At 55.2% G+C, this 24,327-nt stretch overlaps 1 protein-coding gene across 2 annotated transcripts; it reads left to right on the top strand.

Annotated features, from left to right (window-relative positions):
* The first annotated feature begins 718 nt into the window (after window positions 1-718).
* Window positions 719-13,999, top strand: INTS15 (integrator complex subunit 15). 2 transcript variants are annotated; one of them, XM_037134844.2, is made up of 6 exons: window positions 719-1,272; window positions 1,822-1,986; window positions 4,481-4,646; window positions 8,312-8,836; window positions 9,578-9,617; window positions 13,210-13,999. In XM_037134844.2, the coding sequence occupies exons 1-6, from the start codon at window positions 1,081-1,083 to the stop codon at window positions 13,409-13,411; spliced, it is 1,290 nt and encodes a 429-aa protein (XP_036990739.1). In that variant the 5' UTR covers window positions 719-1,080; the 3' UTR covers window positions 13,412-13,999. The 2 variants fall into 2 exon arrangements, with proteins under 2 accessions (XP_036990739.1, XP_036990738.1); XM_037134843.2 differs by having other exon boundaries at window positions 722-1,272; window positions 1,765-1,986.
* The last annotated feature ends 10,328 nt before the right edge of the window (window positions 14,000-24,327 follow it).

Here is a 24,327-nt window from a genome sequence, read left to right as displayed (position 1 = left end):
TTTAAAGGTTTTTATGCATCTATTTTTATAGAGGGGAATGGGAGGAGAAACAAAGGGAGGGAAGTATCAATGTGGTTGCCTCTCCTGCACTTCCAACTGGGGATCTAGTCTGCAGCCTAGGCATGCACCCTGACTGGGAATCGAACCTGTGACTCTGTGGTTCATGGGCCAGCACTAAATTCACTGAGTCACACCAGCCAGGGCTCTCCGACCTATTTTTAAAATTTCAAACTAAGCCTAGTTAATTGGGTGCAGAGAGATGAATGCTGGAAAAGAGATTCACAGAAAGTGCTGGGGGTCTTTAGGATGGAAAAGCCTTTAGGAGCAGGGCACCTACAATTCCGTGGCCCTCCCAGGCCTCTGTGAAGGGGGCCAGGGTATAGGAACTCCGGGGACAGGACTGGGAGTCCGGTAGGGAGGCGTCTTTTGTCATCGCAGCCCCTTGAATTCAGACTAGATACCATCTTTGAGTTGCTTAGGCCCGATCCCGCTACCACTTATACTCACTGGTGGGAAAGCACAGGAAAAACCCACGTGTAGGCCTGGAACTCGGCTAAGGAAGCGGCGGGGTGGGGTCGGGGAGCGCAGGCCCAATGAGCGCTTACTGGTGCGGTAGTTCTCAGGCTGAGCGCTTCGGCCTGTGGAGCGAAGGCGGGCTCGTGACGAGGGGGCGGGGCTTGCCTCTGGGCGTCACGTTGCGGATCCGCGCCCGCGGACTGAGCCGCCAGAGGGCGACCTCCCAGAGCAGGCGCTCGCCACGGACCGTGCTTGACCCCAGCGGGCCGCCGTCGCCGCGCTTGCTTTTTTCCCCGCCGTTCGGCTCCCCGGCGTCGGGCTCTGGCGGCTCGCCGTGGCGCCTCAGTCGCACACCTGGGTTTCCCGCTGGCCGGCGGCGAAGATGGCCCCCTGAGCAGGCCCGAGCGGGGAGCGGCGGGCGGGCGGGCGCCGCGGCCCAGGCCGGGCTCGGCGGGCGGGGCCCGGGTCGCGGCCTCTTTGTCTCCAGGGCGGCGGGTGCGTCCGCTGGGCTCGGGGCGGAAGTCCGGCCGCGCTGCCGGTGCCCCGGGCCGCAGCGGCCGCACCATGAGCGACATCCGCCACTCGCTGCTGCGCCGCGATGCACTGAGCGCCGCCAAGGAAGTGCTGTACCACCTGGACATCTACTTCAGCAGCCAGCTGCAGAGCGCGCCGCTGCCCATCGTGGACAAGGGCCCGGTAGAGCTGCTGGAAGAGTTCGTGTACCAGGTTCCCAAGGAGCGCGGAGCGCAGCCCAAGGTGCGGCGCGCAGAGCGGTCGGCGGGTGACCGCGGCGGAGCAGCACACCCCTGCTCCTCACCCCTGTCTCGGTGACAGGTGCCAGCCAGAGCACAAACGCCCTTCCTTTCCCGGCGCCGTTCTTGCCTTTGGCCTTGCTCCTTCCGCGGTAGCTGAAACCTCTGGAGCCCCGAGCATTGCTTAGTTGTGTGCGTGTTTTGCCGGGTCATTGACAGTCGTGCTCCCATGGTGTTAAAGGAAGAGACTTTAATGGCCTGTTGCAGAGAATCTCAAACCATTGCCGGTCATTCTGGGTCCCCCTCACCCCCGGGATGATGCATAATTAAATATAATGACATTTCCTGGGATAACAGTAGAGAATTATTCCCTGGCACCTGGGCTTTAGTGGGATGAAAAGTTCCCTGGGGAAAGCATATTTTCTGTTTTCTTCCTGTATGAATTAATATGCACGTTGAAACTGAATTTCTCATCACTTCTGGATTTGTTTTATAGAGATTGAATTCACTTCAGGAGCTCCAACTTCTTGAAATCATGTGCAATTATTTCCAGGAGCAAACCAAGGACTCTGTCCGGCAGATTATGTTCTCATCCCTTTTCAGCCCCCAAGGGAACAAAGCCGACGACAGCCGGATGGGCTTGCTGGGAAAACTGGTCTCCATGGCCGTGGCTGTGTGTCGGATCCCCGTGCTGGAGTGTGCGGCCTCCTGGCTCCAGGTACTTCTCTAGAAATAGCCTTGCCCCCCAGGGTCTCTGTGGAGGAGCTTAGTGTCAGGAATTTTCAAGTAATTGGATTTCTTGAGAGGCCTTTGCCAGATGTTATATCCTTGATGTCACCATGTGCTGATACCCCAGACCTACACTCATATACAGGTGATGACCTTTCTCGAGAAAACAGTAGTTTCCAATGGTAAGTTCATTTTAAAAAGTTAAAAAAAAAAGCCCTGGCTGGTGTAGCTCAGTGGATTGAGCGTGGGCCTGGGAACCAAGCAACCACGGTTGGATTCCCAGTCAGGTCACATGCCTGGGTTACAGGCTAGTTCCCAGCGGGGGACACACAAGAGGCAACCATACATTGATGTTTCTATCCCTCTCTCCTTCCCTTCCTCTCTAAAGATAAATAAATAAAATCTTAAAAAAATACTTTATCATTTAAAAAAAAGTTTTAAAAAATGGTACACCTTTAGGACAGGTGAAAAATTATATATTATATATATATATATATTTTTTTTTAGTGGAAGTGACTTTATTTATCCTCACATGAGGATATCTTTTTCATTGCTTTTAGAGAAAGAGGAAATTGGGGAGAGGGAGGGAAAGAAACGTTAATTGGTTGCCTGTACTACATGCCCCGGAGGGGACTGAACTCACAGTCCAGGTATGTGCCCTGGCCAGAAACTGAACCCTCGACCTTTAATCTCGGGGATAATGCTCCAACCAAGTGAGCCACACTGGCCAGGGTGGGAAATCATTTTTATTAGTTGAAAATGATAGATAAGATTTTGAATACAATGAGGCGTGCAACCTCAAATGTAGGATTTTTTTTTAAGGTCATTCCATGTCAGATTGCGGCAGGTTTTCTTGTTTTTTATGCAGTGAGATGAGCCAGCTGGTGAGTGGTTTGGTGTTGTTCCAGGGTGACGTTACCAGGTGGATGGCAGTTGCGACAGACAGGGACACAAACGCTTTCTAGCGTGTTTTTAATTATCAAAGAAAGATATATATCTAGTGTGTTAGATGGTATTTTGGGAGAGTGGTTTTGCTCAAAGTCTTCAAAAGACTGATGATCCACTTTGAGTAATTATTAACTGAACATTTTGATTACTACGATTAGTTATGCTGACAGAGTTTCCCGAGTTCAGTTTCACAGACCTGTTCATTTCCAAGTTCTTGAAACCGTTTGGTTGGGTGGTTTTTTAAAAAATTATTTAAATGTTTTTATTGTAGTCTTATTTATTCTTAACATTTGGCTAGCAAGAAGACATATTTTTTCATCATAGTACACAGATAAATCTCAGCGGATTCTGCCTTAATTCTCAACAGTAGCGTTTCTGGGGCATCTGAACTGATCACGTGTGTTGTGTTTAACTGCGAGATTGTATCACCCATGTCCCTTGACGGCCTGGTGAAGCCAAGTTCAGCATCTTGTAGCTCATTGTATAATTCCCCGTCTCTCTCTTATGCTACTGTGTGCTGGTATTTCAGCACCGTGAGAGCAGATGTGAACGACAGGACAGGGTCTCAGTGGTCCGGGCCAGGGGCTGCCCCGGGGCTGCAGCTTCCTCCAAGGAAAGGTGGAGACGGCCAGTGTGGTGCTGGGGCTGGAGTTCAGCCTGAATGGACAGTCTGGCCTGCTGTCCCCTTGCCGTTTCCCATGGAGGCCGCACTTGGGCCCTGGGTCTGTGGTGTCCCGAGCAGCTGCTGAATGTGGCAGCAGTCACGGATCAGCATCTGAGTGAGGAGGGAGGGAGAAGGCCGGGAAGGCAGGTGATGCAGGGCCTGAGAGCATCAAGGAAACGCAGAGGTGTGCAACCCGTGGCCCACGGGCTGCATTCGGCCCTACACAAAAGTGGAAATTGGCTTAAACTATTATGAGTTTTTTTGTGATTTCATTTCACAATGTATTTAACGTGCAGCTCACGACAATTCTTTCTGTGTGGCCCAGAAACGCCAAAAGGTTGGACACCCCTGCAAGAGGATAGACTGTAAAAGCAGTGGAGAGGGTACTGCTCTAAATCTCGTGATGTTCACAGATGCTCCTAAAGCTCATAGCAGCTGTAATTCTTACCACTGGAGTCTCAACTGCAGGGTTGCAGAACTTGTGAGAAAAGGTCTCTCCTAAGTAAACTTCAAAGCGAAGGTCGGCAGGCATCTTATATAAAGGGCAAGACAGTAAATACTTTAGGCTTTGCGGGTCATGTCACATCTGTCACAACAGTTCAGCTCTGCCCTAACAATGCAGTGACAGCCCTAGATGGCAGGCAAGTGTGTGAGCAGGGCTGATTCAGTAGAACCACGTTCGCAAAGGCGGGTGGCGGGGTGGGCCTGGTCCATGGGCTTGAGTTTGCGGGCCCCTGCGTCAGAGGGAGTGGTGAGTGGCCTTCCCGCCCCTGGAGGGGCTCTGCTGCTGGTGGTCTCCACCAGGTGCACACAGCAGCTCCTTCACTGGCTGGTGCCAGCCATGGTGACCGGGACTGTGGCCCCTTTCCAGCGGACGCCTGTGGTGTACTGCGTGAGGCTGGCCCGGGCCCTCGTGGACGACTACTGCTGCCTGGTGCCGGGCTCTGTGCAGACGCTGAAGCAGATGCTCAGCGCCAGTCCCCGCTTCTGCTGCCAGTTCGTCACTTCTGTCACCGCGCTTTTCGACCTGTCATCAGGTAAGCACTGTGCAGGCTGCTGCCTGTCGGGGAGGCTTTGGCTGATCGCCAGGTTCATTTTCGCTGACGAACGTCCAGCTAATGTCCTGGTGTTTGGGCTCTTTTCTCTCTGAAACGTGTGTTGTATTTTAGGCTCAAAGCCAAAGGGATGGGCCGCCTGGATTTCTGGAACTTGCTGACAGGACGTCTCCTTAGCGATCCCCGGCGGCCGGGTGGAGTGGCCCGAGGGGCAGAGAGCCGGGGTCTGGGATCTGGGAGAGACTCGGTCTCTCGGTTAGACCTGACTTGCTTTTTTTATTCAAAACTTTTAAGCTCCAGGAAGGTTGGAAGAATATTACAACAAACACCCACATAGCTTGCCTAGATTCACCAGTCCATAACATTTGACGTATGTGCCCTTTCTCTCCCTTCTTTCCTTTCTGTCCACACACACTGACAAGTATTTTTTCCTGAACTTTTGAGTTTGTGGCCAATATTAAGTACTTAAGTATGTATTTCCTGAGAACAGATTCCCTTACATCACTGTGATAGCATCGTCACACCTAAGAAATGAAGTATCAAAGAACATTACTTATTACCTCACGCATAGCCTTCCTCCAGATTTCCCTGGTCTCAGGACTGCCTTCCATGGCGCAGGGGTCAGGAGAAGTCGGGGTCCGGGTCAGGGATCGTGCACTGTGCAGAGCGGTCATGTCACTTTGGTCTTTAAGGGTAGAACAGTTCCCAGCATTTAAAAATATGTCTCATGACATTGACCTTGGAAAGAACTCAGGCCTGTTGTTTTACACAGTGTCCCTCGATTTGGATCCCTCCGGGCATTTCCTTAGGAAGAGGTTCAAGTGGAACATCAGCAGCGACGCCCCCTTGGCAGCCATGCAGCCCCAGTGGGTCGCACCGAGGTGGCGTGCACCACGGGGCTGCTCTCGGGATGTTTTTGGGGCCTCCTTCGGAAGCTGCCAGGAGGGCTAGTAGCCATTAGATGGCACTTGACTTTGGCTGGGAGAAGCCCTCGTCCCCGTCCAGCCGCAGAGCCCCTGGTCCACTCATTTGACGCAGGCACCCAGTAGAGAAAACCAGGAGCAGCTGTCCAGCTCCGGCCGGACTGGGGTGGGAGCCGTGGCCCTCGTTTTCCACGTGTGGCAGTTACAGGCCTCGCCCAGTGAGGAGCTCTCCCTACACAGCCCCCAGAGCCTGCTTGTCCCCTCAGGGTCCGGCTCTGCCCCCGGCCCCTGCCCCTCAGAGGCTGACACACAGCCCCCTTCTGCTCTCGACCTGATAGCCCGCCCACCTGCAGCAGCCAGAGAGTCTTCGACAGCATTTCCCACTTTCGTTCGGTTTAGCATTGGCCTCCCTGCCCCGTATTTTTATAAATTAATTTATTTTTTAAATTTATTTTGGAGAGAGAAAGAGAAATATCAATTTCTGTTCTACTTACTGATGTTGATTCTTGGATGTGCCCAGACTGGGGATCAAACCTGCAACCTGGGCGTATTGGAACGACCCTCTGTCCACCTAAGCTGCCCGGCCAGGGTTTGATCCCCCTTTTCTTTGTAACTTCTTTTCTTGCTGTTTGACCTTTTATTTATCCTGGGAGAGTTAGTGTGGACACAGTGTGGACGTTCAAGTGCCTGTCCCGTTCACACGTGGGTTCCAGACTTCCTCTCCCACAGCGGTCTGCCCCTGAGCCGGGGGGAGGTGGGGGGCCCCCCGCTGCCGGGGTGGAGTTGTCCCCGGCCCCCCCCTGAGGCTTCCAGGAGCCGTGGGGCGAGGGGAACGGCGTTCAGGCCTTTTGTTTTCCAATACGAAAGATTTCATTAAACCCGGTGTGCAGCGTCCCAGTCGCCCCCTCAGTCGCCAGTTGTTCCGGGCCACCAAAGACAGAAACTGGCCTTGACGCTGGGAGCGGGTGGACACACGGGGAAAGGACTGATGTTCGGAGGAAACCGCTGACCTGCTGGGGTGGCTGTGGGACACGACGCTTTTCTTTCGGGCCAGGGATTTGTTTTCTTTTTTTTTACATTTTCACCTGAGGACATTTTTTTCATTGCTTTTAGAGAGAGAGAGAAAGGGAGGGGGTGGAGAGAAGCATTGATGGGCTGCCTTCTCCTACATACCCTGACCAGGGATCGAACCCACAACCTGGGTAGGTGCCCTGACTGGGGATCGAACCCACGGCCTTTTGGTCCACAGGACGCGCTCCAAGCAACTGAGCCACACCGGCCAGGGCTGTCAGTGATTTCTTTTAAACCACTTTACTGAGGCGAGGTTGACATCAGAAAAGCTGCACAGAGTCACTGGCCACAACTTGATGAGTGTGGAGGAAAGGAATGGCCGGGCACACAGTGGCAGCCCCGGAGGGCAGGGCCTGGAGTCTGCCGTAAGGGTGGCGGTGCCGCTGCTGTTGGCACTTCTGGTGACAGGAGGGCATTTCCGGGGAGCCTGTGCCTTCAGAGCCGCACGGCGGAGGCAGCTCCCCGAGCCCTGCAGGACCTCCTGTGGCCCGGAGGGTGCAGAGACCCGCGGTCTCTATGCAGAAAGGCCGTAGGGATTATTCACTGTCAAGTACGCACTCGCGTGTACACACAGGGCAACACCCCGCCTTCAGGTTCTTAGAGATGCCTCAGCTTCGATTTGGGGGGGTTGGGGTACGCCAGAGGGGCGGGCGAGAGGCTGGCGTTTCCCAGACAGACGCGTCCCAGGGCATCGGGCCGGACCCGGGGTTGCCCACTGTGTATCTTGTCACTTGCGGGTCACAGCTGCTCCCTGCTGCTGGTCATCGTTTCCTAACAGGAGGGCGGGGGCGCGGGGGGTGGTTTAACACCCAGACAGTCGGCAGAGTCCCGGGGGCAATGGCCGGTGTCTCTGGAGACCCTCAGGAACCTTTGGGCGATGCGTGTCTCACCCTGCACGCCTCTGTCAGGCTGGGCCCCGGCCGGGCCTGTTGTGAGCGGAGGGTACACAGCCTCGGAGACAGGGGCCAGGTGCCACTCCCGCAGCCTTGTGGGTAAGAGCCAGTCCCCCCGGGGGCAGAACTGAGCCCACCGTGTACTTCGGACGAGTCCTGGGGAAATCACTTGTTTGGGGTTAAGCGCATTACTGTGTGAGGTAGTGAGCTCAGGTGAATGCCAGCACCTGTTTTCATCGGTGTCCTCTGCCCAGGCCACGGGACGTGCCAGTTCCTAGGGTCTTGGTTAGACACGGGTTCCAGGGGTGGGGCTGGCCTGGTCCCTACCAGCTGACAGGTCATTGACTGAACCCCCTGAAAGGGACACCCAGCGCAGGGATGAAGCCTGTCACAAGGGAAAGGGTGCAGTGTGGTGTAGTTTTGGTCCTAAAAAGTGTGGAATTTTATTTAAAATGACATGTAGGATGGACTTTCTTCAAGGCACAACAGAGTTCTAGGTAACTGTTGAGTTAAATATTCTGTGAGCCCTGCCTTGGCCAGACAGTCCTGTCGTCCGTCACTGGGGATGTGACACTGAGTATGGCAAGAGTGACAGCCCTCACAGAGGGGATGTCCTAGGGAGGGAGACGGGACCGGTGAGCAAAGGGGCAGATAATGTGAGTGGCAGGTGGTGAGTACCAGGGACTTGGGGGCCCATCTCCCCTCCGCCCACTCCCATCACGGGAGCTGGGACCCCTCCTGACTTGATGTGTCTTTGCAGATGACCTCATCCCACCGCTGGACTTGCTTGAAATGATTGTCACCTGGATTTTTGAGGACTCAAGGTTGATTCTCATCACTTTTTTAAATACTCCGATTGCGGCCAACCTCCCCATAGGATTTTTAGAGCTCACGCCGCTCACCGGGCTGATCCGCTGGTGTGTGAAGGCACCTCTGGCTTACAAGAGGAAGAAGAAGCCGTCCTTAGCCAATGGGCACATCGCCCCCAAAGCCTCCCCGGACTCGGCGGGGACGGACAGAGACTCGCACCTCTTGTACTCCAAACTGCACCTCAGCGTCCTGCAGGTGCTCATGGTGCTGCAGGTGCACCTCACCGAGAAGAACCTGTACGGGCGCCTGGGGCTGGTCCCGCTCGAACACATGGTCCCGCTGGTGGAGGACATCAGCAGGCTGGCGGACGAGCTGAACCCCCTCAACGCCTCCCAGGAGATCGAGCTCTCTCTGGACCGCCTCGCGCAGGCGCTGCAGGTGGCCATGGCCTCCGGCGCGCTGCTATGCACGAGAGGTGCGTGGCTTCCTGCCTGGCCTTCCCGGGGCTGGTAGCCGCACCAGCCTCTGCCCCGAAGGAGATGGGGGCTCCCGGACAAACACTGTCTCCTGCCTGTGCTGGGACTTTTCCTCCTGGTGAACCTGGGAGGTGCAGGGGGCGCACCGAGGCAGAGCCCCGTGACCATGGGCTCTCTATGTCTCCTGGCCATTGGTGCCCAGGACTGGGGACCCCCAGAGGAACAGCTTAATATCTGTGCCCTTAGGGGATCTCTTCTTTTTCTGCAGTCCTTTTTTTATTGAGACATAATTTACATGCAGTAAAATGCATAGGCTTAAATGCATAAAACATTCCCCTCGCCTGTTTTAAGCATGAACTTGAAGGGAAGGAGAATGGGCTCCTGCTCATGACACACCATTGTGTTTGCCCTTTAACTGTTGGCTCCCAGAGCTGCCTGTGGCTCTAAGCTGCGGTCGCTGCGGGTGGGTGTCCCTCTTATCTCTGCGCTTAATGCCTTGGGTGTCTGGCCCTGCCTTGGGGCCCTGCCCCAGCTTCCAACACATTTCCCATAGAGCCGCCCCTTTCCCAAGTGATGTATTCTTTCTGGGGCCTGGTTCGTGAAAGCAAATGTTAAAGATAATACAGCTTCCAGTGTCTGGCAGTGTTACTCTGTCATCAACACCCTTGGAAAGAATGTCCGTGACCATTTACCCTGTTTTTTCCGGTCCGTTCCTTAATTGTGTGTGTCCTTGATTTCAGATGACCTCAGGACCTTGTGCTCCAGGCTGCCCCACAATAAGTAAGTGCCTCTCGAGACTTCTGGTGGGGTGGGGGCTGGAGGTGCGGTGCAGGGCAGGGAGGACCCCCTGCCGTGGTCCGCCGCAGGGTCTAGAGATTCTGTGCATGTGGAGCCCCTCGGGGACTGGCGAGAAGTGGGGGACAACAGGATGGCGTCACTCACAGGGGAGGAAGGCCGAGTACAGACCAAGTCGGAGATGAGAAAGGTAGAAAGAACCGGAATCAGCTTCGAGGGTCACACTGCCAGTGCGCAGTGTCAGTGACACTGTGAGGTGCGCGGCCCTCAGGGAAACACTGCAGAGTCACAGCCCTGGCGCCCAGCGTGTCGCTCAGGCCAGCGCTTTGGCCCCAGGAGGCACTGAGCAGGCTCTGAGTGTGGTCTGTCTGTGCTTTGTTGTGGTACCACACCGGCTCCGGGCCTTGGCTGATCCCCCGTAAAATGGGGGCACTGGGTCGCCTGCCTCCTGGGGCTGTGGTGAGGATTACACAGGGAGCCCTTGTGCATTTCTGAGCCTAGCCTGCGGCAGGTGGGACCCCCGTGAGAGGTGGTGGTTGTCTGAGCAGGGTCGCCGTGGGAAGCAGGGGCCATGGTCGCTCTGCTCCTGGGAAGAAGCCCAGCTCCTTCCCATCTGGGGCCTTTGGCAGCTTCCTTATCCCCCATGCTGTCCTTCTGTCCATAAGACCCAGAAAATGGCAGCACCTGCCTCTGGCCCTCAGCATCCTCCCCACCGGCCACGGGAGGGTCGAGTGGGCGCTTGCTGTGCAGTCAGCACCAAGCAGTGTCCCTTACTCCGCGTTCCACGGGGAGGGGTTCTGTGTAACCCACTGAGGTTCACTGACTATAAGAAGTGAAGAAAAGCTCTGTACATGAAAAATATTTCATGCAAATGCAGGATTATGAGCAAAAACCTAGAAGCAAGCTAACGGCAGGGACACTGAGTTGGTAGTGTTACAGCTGGGACGTTGTATCCTCGCATTCGGAAGTGTTAGTCTGCGGTGACAATCAGCATGAAACATTGTATCGTCCAAAAGTGGTCATCGTGGCAACTGGCTGTGGAAATGGTGATAATGGAAGGCCCCGGGCTCCCTGCAGCACAGGCAGGGTTTAGGAAATGGAAGAGCCCAGGACTGTTGAGTGGCACTGGTCTGTAACAGGGCAGTAGAGCCCCGGGGCCCCAGGGCCGGCTGCGGCAGGCAGTGCGGGCGGAGGGAGAGCCAGGGCCTGCGAGACTGGGCAGGGGTGGCAGGCTGTTACAGGAATGCACACAGTCTGAGGCCAAAGGGTCAGCCAGATGCTACTTCATGGGCTGCCCGTGAGAGAGTTTGCAGCCAGGCCTCCCGAGTCCTCACGTGTGGCCGGGGGACTCTGAGTCCCTCTGTGTTGGGGAGGCTCCTGTCAGGTGTCTGGGGAGTCACAGAAACTGAGAGGGCGGAGCACAGCACAGCACGTCCCGGTGGAGCAAAGTGCCCTGCTTGGGGTTTTATCCGCGGCGGTGACAGCCTGTCCAGGGGCCGTCCCTCCCTCAGGAGTGCACCCTGGGCCTTTTTTCCAGCCCTAAGGAAGCTCCCTGGCATCTGAGGACATTGTGGATGGAGACGGGGCCTGTTACCCCTCTGCCGTAACCCCTTTGTAATATTTCCCTTCTCTGTGCAGAGCTTTCAAAACTGTCTGGTGTTTTCAGGGCATGAAAACACGATGGGGTATAAATCCTTCATCATCTCAGCGCCGTAACCAGTGATCCCCGGTGGGGCCCTCTGGAGCCCCTGCGCAGCCCCTGCCGGCCCTGTGCTCCTGGTGGCCTGGCCCTGCTGAGGGGCGAGAGGACAGTGACTGGGAACAGGCTTTGCTTTCTGGTTGTTTCTGTCGTGTTACTGCCTCTCCGACCAGGTTGGAGAGCCCCCTGGGCAGCCCTCTTGTGTCTCCAGCAGGGAGTGCGGGTCCACACAGACGTGGGACCTGGATTTTACCTCCATGATACGCCCTTAGGTTGCTTCCTCGTTTGCTTGTCGTGGTCGAATTTCTTGCCCAGTTGTAAACGAGCTACACAGATGAAAATGGGCTCAGAGCAGCTTCAGGCCACCCTGAAAGGCACGACTCTCTTCAGCCTCAGTTCACTGCCGTGGGGCCCCAGACTTTGCACTTTTGGGTGGGTGGGGTGAGGGTCAGTCTGCAAGTAGCAGGCCAGCAGTGGTCAGGGTCCACCCGAGGGCGAAGTGGCCTGCAAGGGAGGCCGTTGCTGGGGCCAGCAGGAACAAGGGAGCAACAGGTGGGCGATGGGTTTGAACAGGACCCGGCAGCTGGGAACTGGCAGTGAGAACTGGGTTTAGACACCGGGAACACAGCCCAGCTGGAGCCGAGCACAGGGCGATCCGAGGAGGGCAGAGAGCAGAGCCAGCAGGTCCGGGCTGGGAGCTGGAGGGAGGCAGGGCTGGGCAGGGGCCCTGTCCTGAAAGGGAGGGACTGACAGGTTTTCCAGTTGGGCTGCCTCGGGAGTCGGCGCTTTGAGGCTGACTGTAGGGTGGGGCTGAGCCTGGAAAGCTGGAGGTCAAGGAGCTCTGCCGGCCAAGCTGGGCAGGGGTAGTGGAGTCGGGAAGGATGGCACTATTCAGGAAACCCTTTGGGGGGTCTCAGAGGGACCAGCGCTGGAGATGACGTTGAATTCAGGAGGGCGGGGGATTCCGGCAGGTGGAGGGTACTGATGTCCCAGACCAGAGAGGGGGGTGCCCGCCAGGGAAGGTGCTCTGCCCCTCGCACTTGGGGGGTCACAGAGGTTGGAAGGGCGTTGTGGTGGGAAGACGGGTACAGAGACCCGGGTGTGTCAGAAGCAGGGCTGGGTGTGGGTGGGAGGGGATACCCCCAAGGTTCGGGAGCCGGTCACCTGTAGTGAAGGGGCGCGAGGACAGAGCACCTGAGGGTCTGAGGCTTCCCTGTGGGAGGGAAGAGGGTGAGCCCCTGAAGGTGGGTCAGGCTGGGTCCAGGCCTGTCCGGGGCTCTGGTTTCAGGGAGCCAGCTTTTGGGTGGTTTCCCTAAGAATTTGGTTAGGACTGTCACTGAGAGTGGCTTTGAGGAAACTGAGGCCCGCCTGCTTCCCGTGGGGCCTCAGCCTCGGCCCCCCTGTGTGTGGACATTCGAGGCCAAGGCAGGTGCCGGCCTGCGTCCACGCCCAGGTGTGGAGGCTGCTGTGGCCCCGGCCCCCGGCCCCCGGCCCTGCTGGCGCCCGCCTCCCCGGCACCTGTCGTTTCCTCGGGCCCCTCTCTCTGCACTGTCGCCTTCTTGCCTGTCACCTGCGGGACCCCGGCTTTCCCCACGCTGGCCCCTCCTCTCCTCTCTGCCCTGTCCCAGGCTGAATCTTGTTACCTCCTGCTCCTCCCAGACACACGCCACCCCCGTCCTCTCTGCTCTCAGTCTGCCCGTCTAGACACCTGGGTGTTCTGTTCCTGTGCCTGGTGCGTGGGAGGGCCCCACATGTGTGGACCGTCTGTCCTCTCTGCCCCGTGACGCCAGGCCCAGGGGACGGGCCAGCCCGATGCTGCGTGCCAGGTGACCGTCGTCTCTGCGATGCGCGTGCCAACCCTTCTCCTTGTGTCCGCAGCCTCCTGCAGCTGGTGATCTCGGGCCCCGTGCAGCAGTCACCACACGCGGCACTGCCCCCCGGGTTCTACCCGCACATCCACACACCCCCGCTGGGCTACGGGGCTGTGCCTGCCCACCCTGCCGCCCACCCTGCGCTGCCCACACACCCGGGGCACACCTTCCTCTCGGGCATGACGTTTCCATTCAGGCCCATCCGCTAGGCTGGCCCCACCCGCCACCGAGTGGCACCGTGCCTTCTGCGCCTGGGCGGAGGAAGCCTCCCGGAGAGGGGCCAGCCCACAGAAGAGGACCTTCGGGAGGCAGCGGGCGGCCCCTCCTCACCAGCAGGACCGTCTCGGGGCAGAAGTTCCGTGACCTCGCCAACCAGGTGCCGTCTACCTGGCTACGCTCGTGAGAGTCCATACTGGACAGACAGAGGGGAAGGGCCCAGCCCGGGCAGAGCGGTGCGGCACCTCTCGGCGGTGCCCGCCCTGTGAGCCCGGCCCCTTGAGAGTCATTCCAGGTGCCCTCGCTGAGCCTGTGCGGTCGGGGACGCGGGCGTGCGGAGCAGCGTTTGCACGTCCACATGCCTGGCTTCTTTCCTTGTGAGCAGGATGCGTCCTGCCAGGAACACGGGCCCCTCCGCTCCGAGGGCTCCGTGAGCTCCGAGCTGAACCGGTGCCCTCAGGCCACACCCAGCACTTGGCTGGCGTGGGTGCGGTGCCCGCCCCCGAGGAGAGGGGCGTCCGTTTCACTGGGATCGCTGCATTTTTCTTTCACGTGTTCCAATAAAATTTTTCTAAACAGTTGAGCAGATGTCGTGGAATGTATGTTAAGAACTAACTAGGTGTGAGCTGCAGTGGCTTCCTCCCCAGTCTGCCCTGACTGTGGCGAGACGATGGGGGACCCCTGTGGCCTCCCCTCCCGACAGGGCGTCCCTCTGCCGGCGCCTCAGTGTGCTTCAGGTCCCGTTCTTCGCCTTGGGGGCAGAACACAGCCCTCAGGGGATCCCCCCTGGTACCTGGTGGGAAGGATGTGCTCTGAGTTCTCACTGACCATCTGGCAGGAAAGAAAGGCATCAGTAACCGTGGGCTCCCCAGGCTGGATGTGGGGGGTGAGAGGTGGTCTCAGTGAGCCGTGAGCGGGCCACGGTCAACAGGCCACAGTTAACTCATGCTGATCGGTTGCTGGCTGGAGGCCAGTGGTTGATCGAGAAGATGGGACGGAACTGGACTCCATGTGTGTGTCTGCTCTAGGTCTGGAGTTTGAGGCATCCCTCCGGGTCAGGGTGCAGGCGCACCATGGGGCCCTTGGCTGACCAGGACCCGGGGCCTGGTTCTGGCTCAGCGCCACAGGGCGCCTAGCCAGGCTGCCGCCGCCACAGCCGGTGTGTAGGGAGGGGCAGGCCTGCAAGTGACACCCATCCAGAATCTCTTTAAATTCCTTTTGAGGACCATGAACGAGAAAGGACGTGTTCAGCTCTTCGAGCTGGGCCTCACTGTCCCTGTGCTTCCTGTTAGCGTGTGAAAACACCCGCACACGGTGAAATGCACCAACACCACATGGCCGGTTCCCGGCGCTCAACCCTGTGCCCAGGGTTTCCGGGAAGGACGGAGAAGCAGCTCCCGCGTTGCTTTGCCGGCAGAGAGGGTCTCTGAGCACCGCTCTGCCTCCGAAGGTGGCCTCCCACACACGTTTCCCGGGGGAAGTCGGGAAAGGAGACGGAGCAGGCAGAGCCACTGGGCACAGGCCTCCTTCCCTGGGGTTTGTAGCGGCACGTGAGCAGCGAAGCCAGCGCTCTACAGACATTGGACATTGGTCCAGGAGAGGCCCCGGCCAGTGGGCGCCGTTGGTCAGAGCAGCGTCTTGCCAGTGGGCCAAGGTTGCAGGTTTGACCTCCGGCCAGGGCACGTGCAAGGATCAACCGCTGAATGCATAAATAAGTGGAGCAACAAATCGCTGTGTCTCTCAAGTCAATAAATAAAAATAAATTTTGACGTTGATCCATGAGAAAACAGTTGCAACATATTAAAGTACATCTATACAGAAGGTGTAAAAACTACAGGTCAATCGAAACACATTGCAATACCAAAATAGGTGAAGGGCACGCACAGAAAATTCATAGAAGAGAAGCTACGAATGGCCAATAAGCATGAAACGATTCTGAAACTGGGGGCCAGGAAAATGGCAATTAACGTGAGACGCCATTTTCCCACCTGCCTGTCAGCCTGGGCGAATAGGAAATGCAGAGGTGCGTGGGGACGGGGTGGCCGTGTGGTGCGGTGAGTCCCTTGGGCGCACGGGAACTAGGAGAAGATATGCTGACTGTGACCCAGCAGGCAACCACAGGAGTGTCCTGCATTTCAAATACAGTCCCTTGGTGACGGCGGGTGGGGGGTGCAGGGGGGACAGGTTCCAGGACCCTAGCACGACACATGGGAATTTTCAGCTGCGCAGGGCCAATGGTAACAGTCTTACTGGGAGTCTCCGCACACCCATTCCCCCAAAGTGTGCAGCGCGGCCGTTTTCAGTGCATTTTGAGTTGTGCAACCTCACCCCATCTGCTTTAAAACGTTTCATCACCCAAAGAAGAAACCCACACTTGTTAACAGTCATCACCTGTCTCCTCCCAGCCGCTGGCAACTGCTAGTCTCCTCGTCTCTGCGGATTTGCCCTTTCTGGCTGTTTCATAGAAACAGGATCCCGCGGTACCCGGTCTTTGGTGTCTGGCTTCTTTCTCTGAGTACCGTGTGCTGTGCACTGACGTGTTCACAGTTCATCTGTGTTGTAGCACGTGGGTCAGGGCCTCACTACTTTTCATGGCCAAATGAGGGTCCATCGTGCGGGTGGGCCACACTTCGTTCGTCCATCCATTTGTAGCTGGACATTTAAACCTCTGTGATGAACGAGCTCATGCCCCGATTCTCATGGAGATACACACACATCTATGTGAAGACGCTGCGCAGTTTTTTTTTTTATATGGAAAATCCACACCCTGGCTCGTGTGGCTCTGCATTGAGCACCAGCCTGCGGACCAAAAGGCCACAGGTTCGAGTCTCGGTCAGGGCGCATGCTTGGGTTGCTGGCCAGATCCCCAGTTGGGCGCGTGGGAGAGACAACTGATCCCTGTATCTCTCACGCACTGGTGTTTCTCTTTCTCTCTTTCTCCCTCCCTTCCCCTCTCTCTAAAAAATAAAATAAAATCTTTTTTAAAATACAGAAAATCCAATAACAGCTTGAATAGCCATCAGTAGAGGGCCGGCCAATTACGCGTTATAAACTCGGCCGTCTCTAGGGACCACGCAGGTGAACGTCAATGGGTGAAGCTACCAGAGCTAGACACCAGGGGGCGCTGCGAACTCTGCTGAACTGAAGAGGACCTGAAGCTGACCCGGTGGATGCGCCAGGACCTCTGAGTGTTCAAGAGAAGATGGATATATGGATACATGCACACACATACATACATACATACATACATACATACATAACTTTGATTTGAGAGGGAGAGAAACATCGATTTGTTGTTCCGTTTATTCACCCATTCATTGGTCGATACTGGTATGTGCCCTGACCAGGGATCAAACCCACAACCTTGGTGTTATCGGGATGATGCTCGAACCAGCTGAGATACCCAGCCAGAGCAAAAACATATTTATCTGTGCTATTTTCTCTTTTTTTAAGGTTTTATTTTTATTTATTTTCAGAGAAAAGGGAAGGGAGGGAGAGAAACATCAATCGGTTGCCTCTCTCACACTCCCAACAGCCCCAACACCCCCCACTGGGGACCTGGCACACAACCCAGGCATGTGCCCCGGCTGGGAATCGAACCTGTGGCCTTTCGATTCACAGACCGGAGCTCAATCCACTGAGCCACACTAGACAGGGCTATTATGCTATATTTTCTTAACTTTGAAAGATCACATCTGGTCTTTAGAAGTCAGGAGGGTGGTGGAGAACAGGTAAGAACTAGAAGAGGTTTCTTTGGTGTCTGTGGAAATTCAGGTTGTGCACTGATGTGCACTTTTCCACGCGGCGCCACACGTTATACGAATGCCTTCCCCTTGTTCGAGGCTACACCCTCAGTTAAAGCCTGCCCACGGCTTGGGCTGACCATAGAGTGTTCATTGGCCAGACTGGACCTGTAGACTTCCTGTTTGGGTCCCTGAGACCCTGCAGAAGTAGGAGAAAACGTGTGTGGCATTACGGAGAGTGTGACGTCATGTGTGAAAGGAACAGACATGATGCTGCTACAACGCTCCTGCAGATGTGTGTGTGTGTGTACACACGTGTGAAAAACGGCACACACCACCCTGAACGCAGCAGGAGCCTCTGAGGACGGTGCTGGAGTGAGACAACCAGAGGAGACCTTGCCTGATCCATATGGTTTTATTAATTTTTTTAAATTTTAATTGTTGACTTCCGCCAAGATGGAGAAGTAGGTGGAGGATCCACCTCACCTCTGTGCACAACCAAATCTAAGAACAACTATTTTTAACAGCAGTCACAACCAAGCCACACGAAAAATCGACAATACGGAGTCCAAAGGACAACTAGATACTCGTCTGGACCAGTACGAGGAGCGAGGCCAGCAGCGGAGCAGGTTAGCAAGAAAAAATTCCCGGGGCGGTGCGCGGTGCGCGCAGGCAACCGAGGGCGCTGATCGCCAGCGAGCTGGCTGCCGGAGCGCACAGGGAAGAGGCGCGGTGGGTCGGTCGGTCGCGCGCATTTACGTGCGGAGAAACCAGTGAGAAGGGAAACCCGCGAGGTGCAGCAGGCTCGCAAAATTAGGATCGGATAAGCAAGCCCGAGCGTTTGAGTGACTGGATGTGCTGGGCTAGCGGAGAGGACCGCCATTGCTCCCTCTCTGACCCCGCCCCCACACACAGCGTCACAAACCAGCGACCTGGGTCACCCCGTCCTGGTAAACAACTAAGGCTTCGCTCCGCTCACTTAACAGCACGAATAGACCAAAAATGGCTCTAGGACAACTCAGAGCCCCAGAACCGATAGACCTAAGTGATGAAGAAATAGCCAGTCTTTCAGATGCACAGTTCAAAACACTGGTTATAAAGATCCTTACAGAACTGGTGGATTTTAGTCACAAATTAGAGAAACATATGGAAGCTAAATTAATTGAAATGAATGCTGATACAAAAGATACCAATAGTAATGGAAAGAAAATTGGGACTCAAATCAAGGGAGAGGACCAGACGGAAGAAAAAAATGATCAAACAGAAAGGAATGAAGAAATAAGAATTCAGAAAAATGAGGGAGAAGCTTAGGAACCTCCAGGACATCTTTAAACGTTCCAACATCCGAATTATAGGGGTACCAGAAGGGGGAAAGGCACAACCACCAGTTGAAAAATTATTTGAACAAATAATAAAGGAGAATTTCTGCAAGATGGCAAAGGAAATAGACTTCCGAGAAATCCAGGAAGCTCAGAGAGTCCCAAAGAAGTTGGACCCAAGAAGGAACACACCAAGGCACATCATCATTACATTAGCCAAGATTAAAATGAAGGAGAGAATCCTAGAAGCAGCAAGAGCTAAGGGGACAGTCACCTACAAAGGAGTTCCCATCAGACTGTCAGCTGATTTCTCAAAAGAGACCTTACAGGCAAGAAGGGGCTGGACAGAGGTATTCCAAGTCATGAAAACCAAAGATCTACAACCAAGATTGCTCTACCCAGCAAAACTTTCATTTAGAATGGAAGGACAGATAAAGTGCTTCTCAGATAAGACCAAATTCAAGGAGTTCATCATCACCAAGCCCTTATTATATGAAATGTTAAAGGGACTTACCTAAGAAAAAGAAGATAAAAAAGATGAACAGTGAAAGGACAGCAAACTCACAGTTAGTAACAACCACACCTAAAACAAAAGCAAACTAAGAGGATAGCTAGATCAGGAGCAGAACCATAGAAATGAAGATCTCATGGAGGGTTAGCAACAGGGGAGTGGGAGGAGGGGAAGGGGGGAGAAGGTACAGAAAATAAGTAGTATAGACAGTAGATAGAAAATAGATAGGGGGAGGGTAAGAATAGTAGGGGAAATACAGAATCTAAAGAATTTGAGACACATGTTCATGAACTAAAGGGGGAAATGGTGGGGGAGGGGTATGCAGGGTGGAGGGGAAGGGAGGGGGGAATAGAGCAAATGTAATGGCATAATCAATAAAAAAAAAGTTTAAGAAAAAAAAATTTTAATTGTTGTTCGAGTACAGTTTTCTGTCTTTTACTCCCAGCCCAGCCCACGCATCCTCCCCCACCCCCCCGATCCGTATGGTTTTAAAGCGTCAGTTTTGGTTTTAAACTTTTAACTGAAAACCCAATCCATTCTGAGTCATAAGGAAAGACGACAAAGACTTGAATTCCCTGCCGTAAGCAGGGAAGCCCCTTCCTGGCACATATATGAGCCAGTACTGTCCGTGTTTTACTTTTTTTTTTTTAGATTTTATTTATTTATCATTAGAGGGAAAGGGAAGAAGAGAGAGAGAGAAACATCAATGTATGGTTGCCTCTCGTGCATTCCCTGCTGGGAACTGGCCTGTAGCCCAGGCATGTGCCCTGACTGAGAATCAAACCTCGATTATCTGGTTCGCAGGCCCGCACACAGTCCACTGAGCTACACCAGCTTTAGGGACTAAAAAAAAAAGAAGATAAAAAAGATGAACAGTGAAAGGACAGCAAACTCACAGTTATTAACAACCACACCTATAACAAAAACAAACTAAGAGGACAGCTAGATCAGGAGTGAACCATAGAAATGAAGATCACATGGAGGGTTAGCAACAGAGGAGAAGGGGGGAGAAGGTACAGAAAATAAGTAGCATAGACGGTAGATAGAAAATGGGGGGAGGGCAAGAATAGCAGGGGAAATATAGAATCTAAAGAACTGGAGACACATGGTCATAAACTAAAGGGGGGGAATGGTGGGGGAGGGTGTGCAGGGTAGAGGGGAATGAAGGGGGGAATAGAACAACTGTAATGGCAGAATCAATAAAATAAATTTAAAAAAATAAAATAAAATAAGGATGATGTACTCACGTGCTATTTGTCTGATTAAGTTATTTTTTAAGCGTATTTTAGGATTTCTGTGCTGACAGGTTGTGAGGTACTCCCGGGTCAGAGGCTGGGGGTGCAGCGACCTGAGGGCAGGGATGGCTCTCGGAGGCACTTTTGCCCCGAGGGCTTTAGGGATCCAGGGCCCAAGGAGGGGGGTCTGCTCAGGCACCAGCTCCCCAGTTCCCTGCAGCCCCCAGGGCTGTGCCCTCAGGGGAAACAGGACAGCGGAAGGTTCCCCAGCCCTGCACGGAGCATGGGGAGGCAGAAGGAAAGGCTTGTCCCCGAGAAGCAGTGACAGGCTGGTCCTTACTTAGCCCAGGTGACCCGAGGGTGCCTCCCGCTGTGAGCTCAGTTCATGGGGGGTCCCTAGACCTGTGAGGAAAGGCATTTGTCACAGGCCTCAAGGAGCCTGCAAGCTATCGTTCAAGGACAATGACCTGCGTCCGGTGAAGAGCTCACCAGATGCCCCAAACAGGAACCAGCAGATGCCGCCGACGGTGGGAGCAGGCCCAGAACGTTCCAGGATTGTCCGGTGGGACTGAGACACCGGCCCTCGCTTTGTTTGAAGGAACAAGAGACGAGGGTGAAGATGCGTCCACAGGGAGAAAGGAAGCATGCATTACCCAGCAGATTTGGAAAGGAGCCAGACGGAACGTCTAGAAGTCAGAAGTAGAGTCACCTGCTTAATTCCGTGGAGCCGGTGGAGGCCGCCATGGGACCGCCCCTTTGGAACGAAACTCAGTGCTCTTTGCAGAATGACACAGGCGGTGGCCCAGCCCCGGGGAGCGCACTTCCAGATCCAACGGCGGGGGCTTGTCTTTGGGGGCGCGTGTGCGAGAGCAAAGGGCCAAACGCTGCCTGCAAATCCATCAACAGGTGTTTTGTACTCGTGGTAGAGTAGGAAAGTCCTGTTTAAGAAAAAAGGATTTATATTAAGCTATGGAGTGATCGCTAAGATTTATTAAGTAAGAAGGGGAAAAAAGCAAGGCCCAGCAGTGTTTATGGGATGATACCTTTTTTATTTTTAAAAAAAGAAGGTGGGGAAATATGAATAGAAATGAAGGATGAATAGAGGAAAAACTAGTAAATCGTGGCCTGGGGGAGGGGGAGGAGCAGGGTGGTGCACCCAGTGTGCTTTGCTTTGCAATTTTGACTTTGGGACCATGTGAATGTGGAACGTCATGAAGTCAGACAGAAACATGGAGCAAACGGACATGAATGCAATAAACTTGGCATCTGGACCACTAACGTAACCACCCAGAAAAGAGGTCTCGCAGCTGCTGCAGAATGCCGTGTCCCCGTGACACCTCTGCCTTCTGCAATGTAGGAAATGATGCTTAACGTCGCCTAGAGTTTTAAAAACGCCACCTGAAGCAAAGAAGTGATCTTGCCCATCGCACTGGTGGTTGTTAAAAAAAAAAAAACGGCCGTCAGCAAGTTTCTGGGAGAACTACCTGGTTGGCCACCTCCTGCCCGCCAGCTGTCTCCTCCTCCATGGTGAACCTCATCATCTGGGGCCCATACTCAACAGGAACCTCCTCGTGGAGCCCGGGCCCCTCCCTTGGGGGTGAATTGCAATGGGTCCTTCCACACCTCTGGTCAGAATTTGACCCTGTAATGGGCCCGGGGTGTGACCCTGGCCAATGTGGGGGCAAATCTGAGAAGACGGCTTTCTGGTGAGCTCTCCTGTAACCCCAAAGGGACCAGAAGTAGGGACATGTTTCGGCAGACACAGCAGAAGAGGGGATGGCACCTCTGTTCTGAAGCACTGAGCCTCTCCCCAGGCCCTTGGGAAGGCGGCCCTTACCCAACCCTGCGTTCCCCATCATCGCCCCTCTTGTTAAATGAGATAATAGTGTTTTCCTTTCCAGTCAGCTCTAGCTGGGTGCTTCTGAAACTTAGAACTGTGAGTCTCCTTGCTCTAGCAGAGTGGTGGAGAAGCACGCGCTTTTATTCTTGGCTGGTGCAGATTTAAATTGGTACAAGTTTGTCAGAGCAGCATCTCAAAATGGTACAGACACACACCCAGGTTGGAGGGAGGGCAGAAGCAGGTGTCCAGGTGCTCGGGTGGAAAAGGGACACGCAGGTCATGGATGTTTTAGCAGCTTCATTGACCGGAAAGAAGAACTCCGTGTCTCGCGTGCGCACAGCTGGAAACCCGCTTCTGCACGTATCATGTGGTTGGACCAGCGCATCCCCTGCGGGGGGACGCATCTCGCAGAAGAGCTCTCCCAGGTAAGTTGAGTTTCAGGTGCAGGCACGTTCGCAGCAGCAAAACGTGAGAAACAGCTTCATCAGTACGTACCTGGTTAAATAAATGAGGACGTATCTTTGCAATGGGAGCCTGGGGGAGTTTTTTTTTTTTTTACAATTAGGTGAACGTGGGAAAACGCATTAGGTTTTAGAATTAGGTTCTACGTGGGAAAGCGCATCTTTCAGAGTGGGTGGTCCACGGACACTTCCCACGAGGGAAATTCTAGCGACAGCACCTTGAGCAAGTCATTTAGACATGCGCCGGGCTTCTCAGAAGAAACGGGAGTGGACTCAGAAGCTAGGAGATATTTTTGTTGCTGCCAAAGCCGCCTAGAGCTATTGGGCGTATTCAGCTAGGTACTGTGTCAGCCCTCAAAAAAGAAAAGGGACCAAGAAGAGGAGCGAGGGTGGCTGGCGCTGGAGTTGGGTGTCCTGGTTCAGGCAGGAGGGAGATCCTTGCAGGGCGTGTGTGGGTGGGGGCACTGTAAGTGTGGGGAGACACCTCCTGCACCTGCATCCTGGAAAGGTGAGCAACCCGGCCAGCGAAGGAGGCGCAGCCCGCGCAGGAGTCGGAAAGGGGGCGGACCCGCAGGGCTGGGAGCCCAGTGCGCTCTGGCGCTCGGCAGAGAAGTGTCCGGTGCTGCCCAGAGGTGGGGCCAGATGAGGTGTTTAGTGACCTGGAGGTCAGTGGTGACATTAAAGGGGACTGTCTGGAGGAGTGACAGGTGGGGGCCAGGATGGAGAGGGGGGAAGGAGGGCAGGCAGATACAGACAGAACCACGATGGCGCATCTTCCAGGGAGTTTGGCCACCGCAGACAGAGAGAGAGAGAGGGGCTTGCACGTTCCCAGGTCAGGAGCGTGGTGAGAATGAGAAGGTGTGGTTCGGAGGACGCAGGAAGAGTGTGAAGACTCCGGGAGGGGAGGGTTCTCCGGATCCTGTGGGCCTGCGCTCTCCCAGGAGACAGGGAGAGCTCCGCTCCCCGACCTCCCAGGGCCGGCGCACACCCGTTCAGCAGGGAGGTGGTCGTTTATCCTTAACCTCCCCACTGGCACCCCGGTCTCCACGCCTCGGGCTATCTGGCTGGAAGAGACCCCCGCCCCAGATGCTTCTTCCTCCGGAGTTGCCTTCTCCTTGCTGCCCCACTGAGGCGGGTGTGCCCCCCACCTCCAGCTTCTTCTGTGAAGTCCCCACGCAGTGGGCAGGCTTCTCGCCAGGGCCGGAGGGGAAGCCCCAGTGCCTGGGGGGCCAAGGGGACTCACTCAAAAGGTGGAACGGGGAGGCCAGGTATGTGTCCACCAGATGGTTACTGTCCCCCTACCCCAGTGGGGCATTCCCACACTCCACCCCAGGAACGACTCTCCGTCGCCGCGTCTCTGGGTTTTCTCGGGGAATCTGACTGTCCTGATTTCAGCCAGGGCTGCCTGAGGGCCTTACAGCAAACAGACGGGTTGATAGATGGCCAGGTACGGCCTCTCAGAGCGGGAGAGCCAGCGCGCAGGCAGGAGGCCGCTCAGGAGGCTGGGCCTGGGGAGGGCAGGAGGAGGGGCCGCGGAGGGGGCCTGGCCACCGGGTCCTGTGCGCATTGGAAGCGAGCAGGGGTCCGGAAAGGGATGAGCTTAGCTCTCCAGGCAGCCGGAGCGCTTCAGCCCACCGCCCGCCCGTTGGGAGAGGGTCCGCGGCGTGGAGGGGGAAGCCCCTCCCGAGCCCACCAGGCCTGGGACGCGGCCTCCTCATTAACTCGGTGTCACCTCTTTGACCACAACTTGTACACGGTCCAGGGGCGCCCTGAGACTGAGCGCCTCCGCTGAGACCCGTG

The sequence above is a fragment of the Artibeus jamaicensis genome, unplaced genomic scaffold (assembly GCF_021234435.1).
Source record: "Artibeus jamaicensis isolate MK-2021 breed Jamaican fruit bat unplaced genomic scaffold, CSHL_Jam_final scaffold_3151, whole genome shotgun sequence".
Classification (NCBI taxonomy): Eukaryota; Metazoa; Chordata; class Mammalia; order Chiroptera; family Phyllostomidae; genus Artibeus; species Artibeus jamaicensis.
The sequence above is the reverse complement of the archived record's forward strand: the minus strand, read 5'-3'. Positions and strand labels throughout refer to the sequence as shown.

Bases quoted from the DNA above. Each gene is read 5' to 3' on its own strand.
- INTS15 (XM_037134843.2), top strand. From the start codon at position 1,081: ATGAGCGACATCCGCCACTCGCTGCTGCGCCGCGATGCACTGAGCGCC. The intron at 1,273-1,764 runs GTGCGGCGCGCA...TTTGTTTTATAG, and splicing joins AGCGCGGAGCGCAGCCCAAG to AGATTGAATTCACTTCAGGA. The intron at 4,647-8,311 runs GTAAGCACTGTG...GTGTCTTTGCAG, and splicing joins GCTTTTCGACCTGTCATCAG to ATGACCTCATCCCACCGCTG.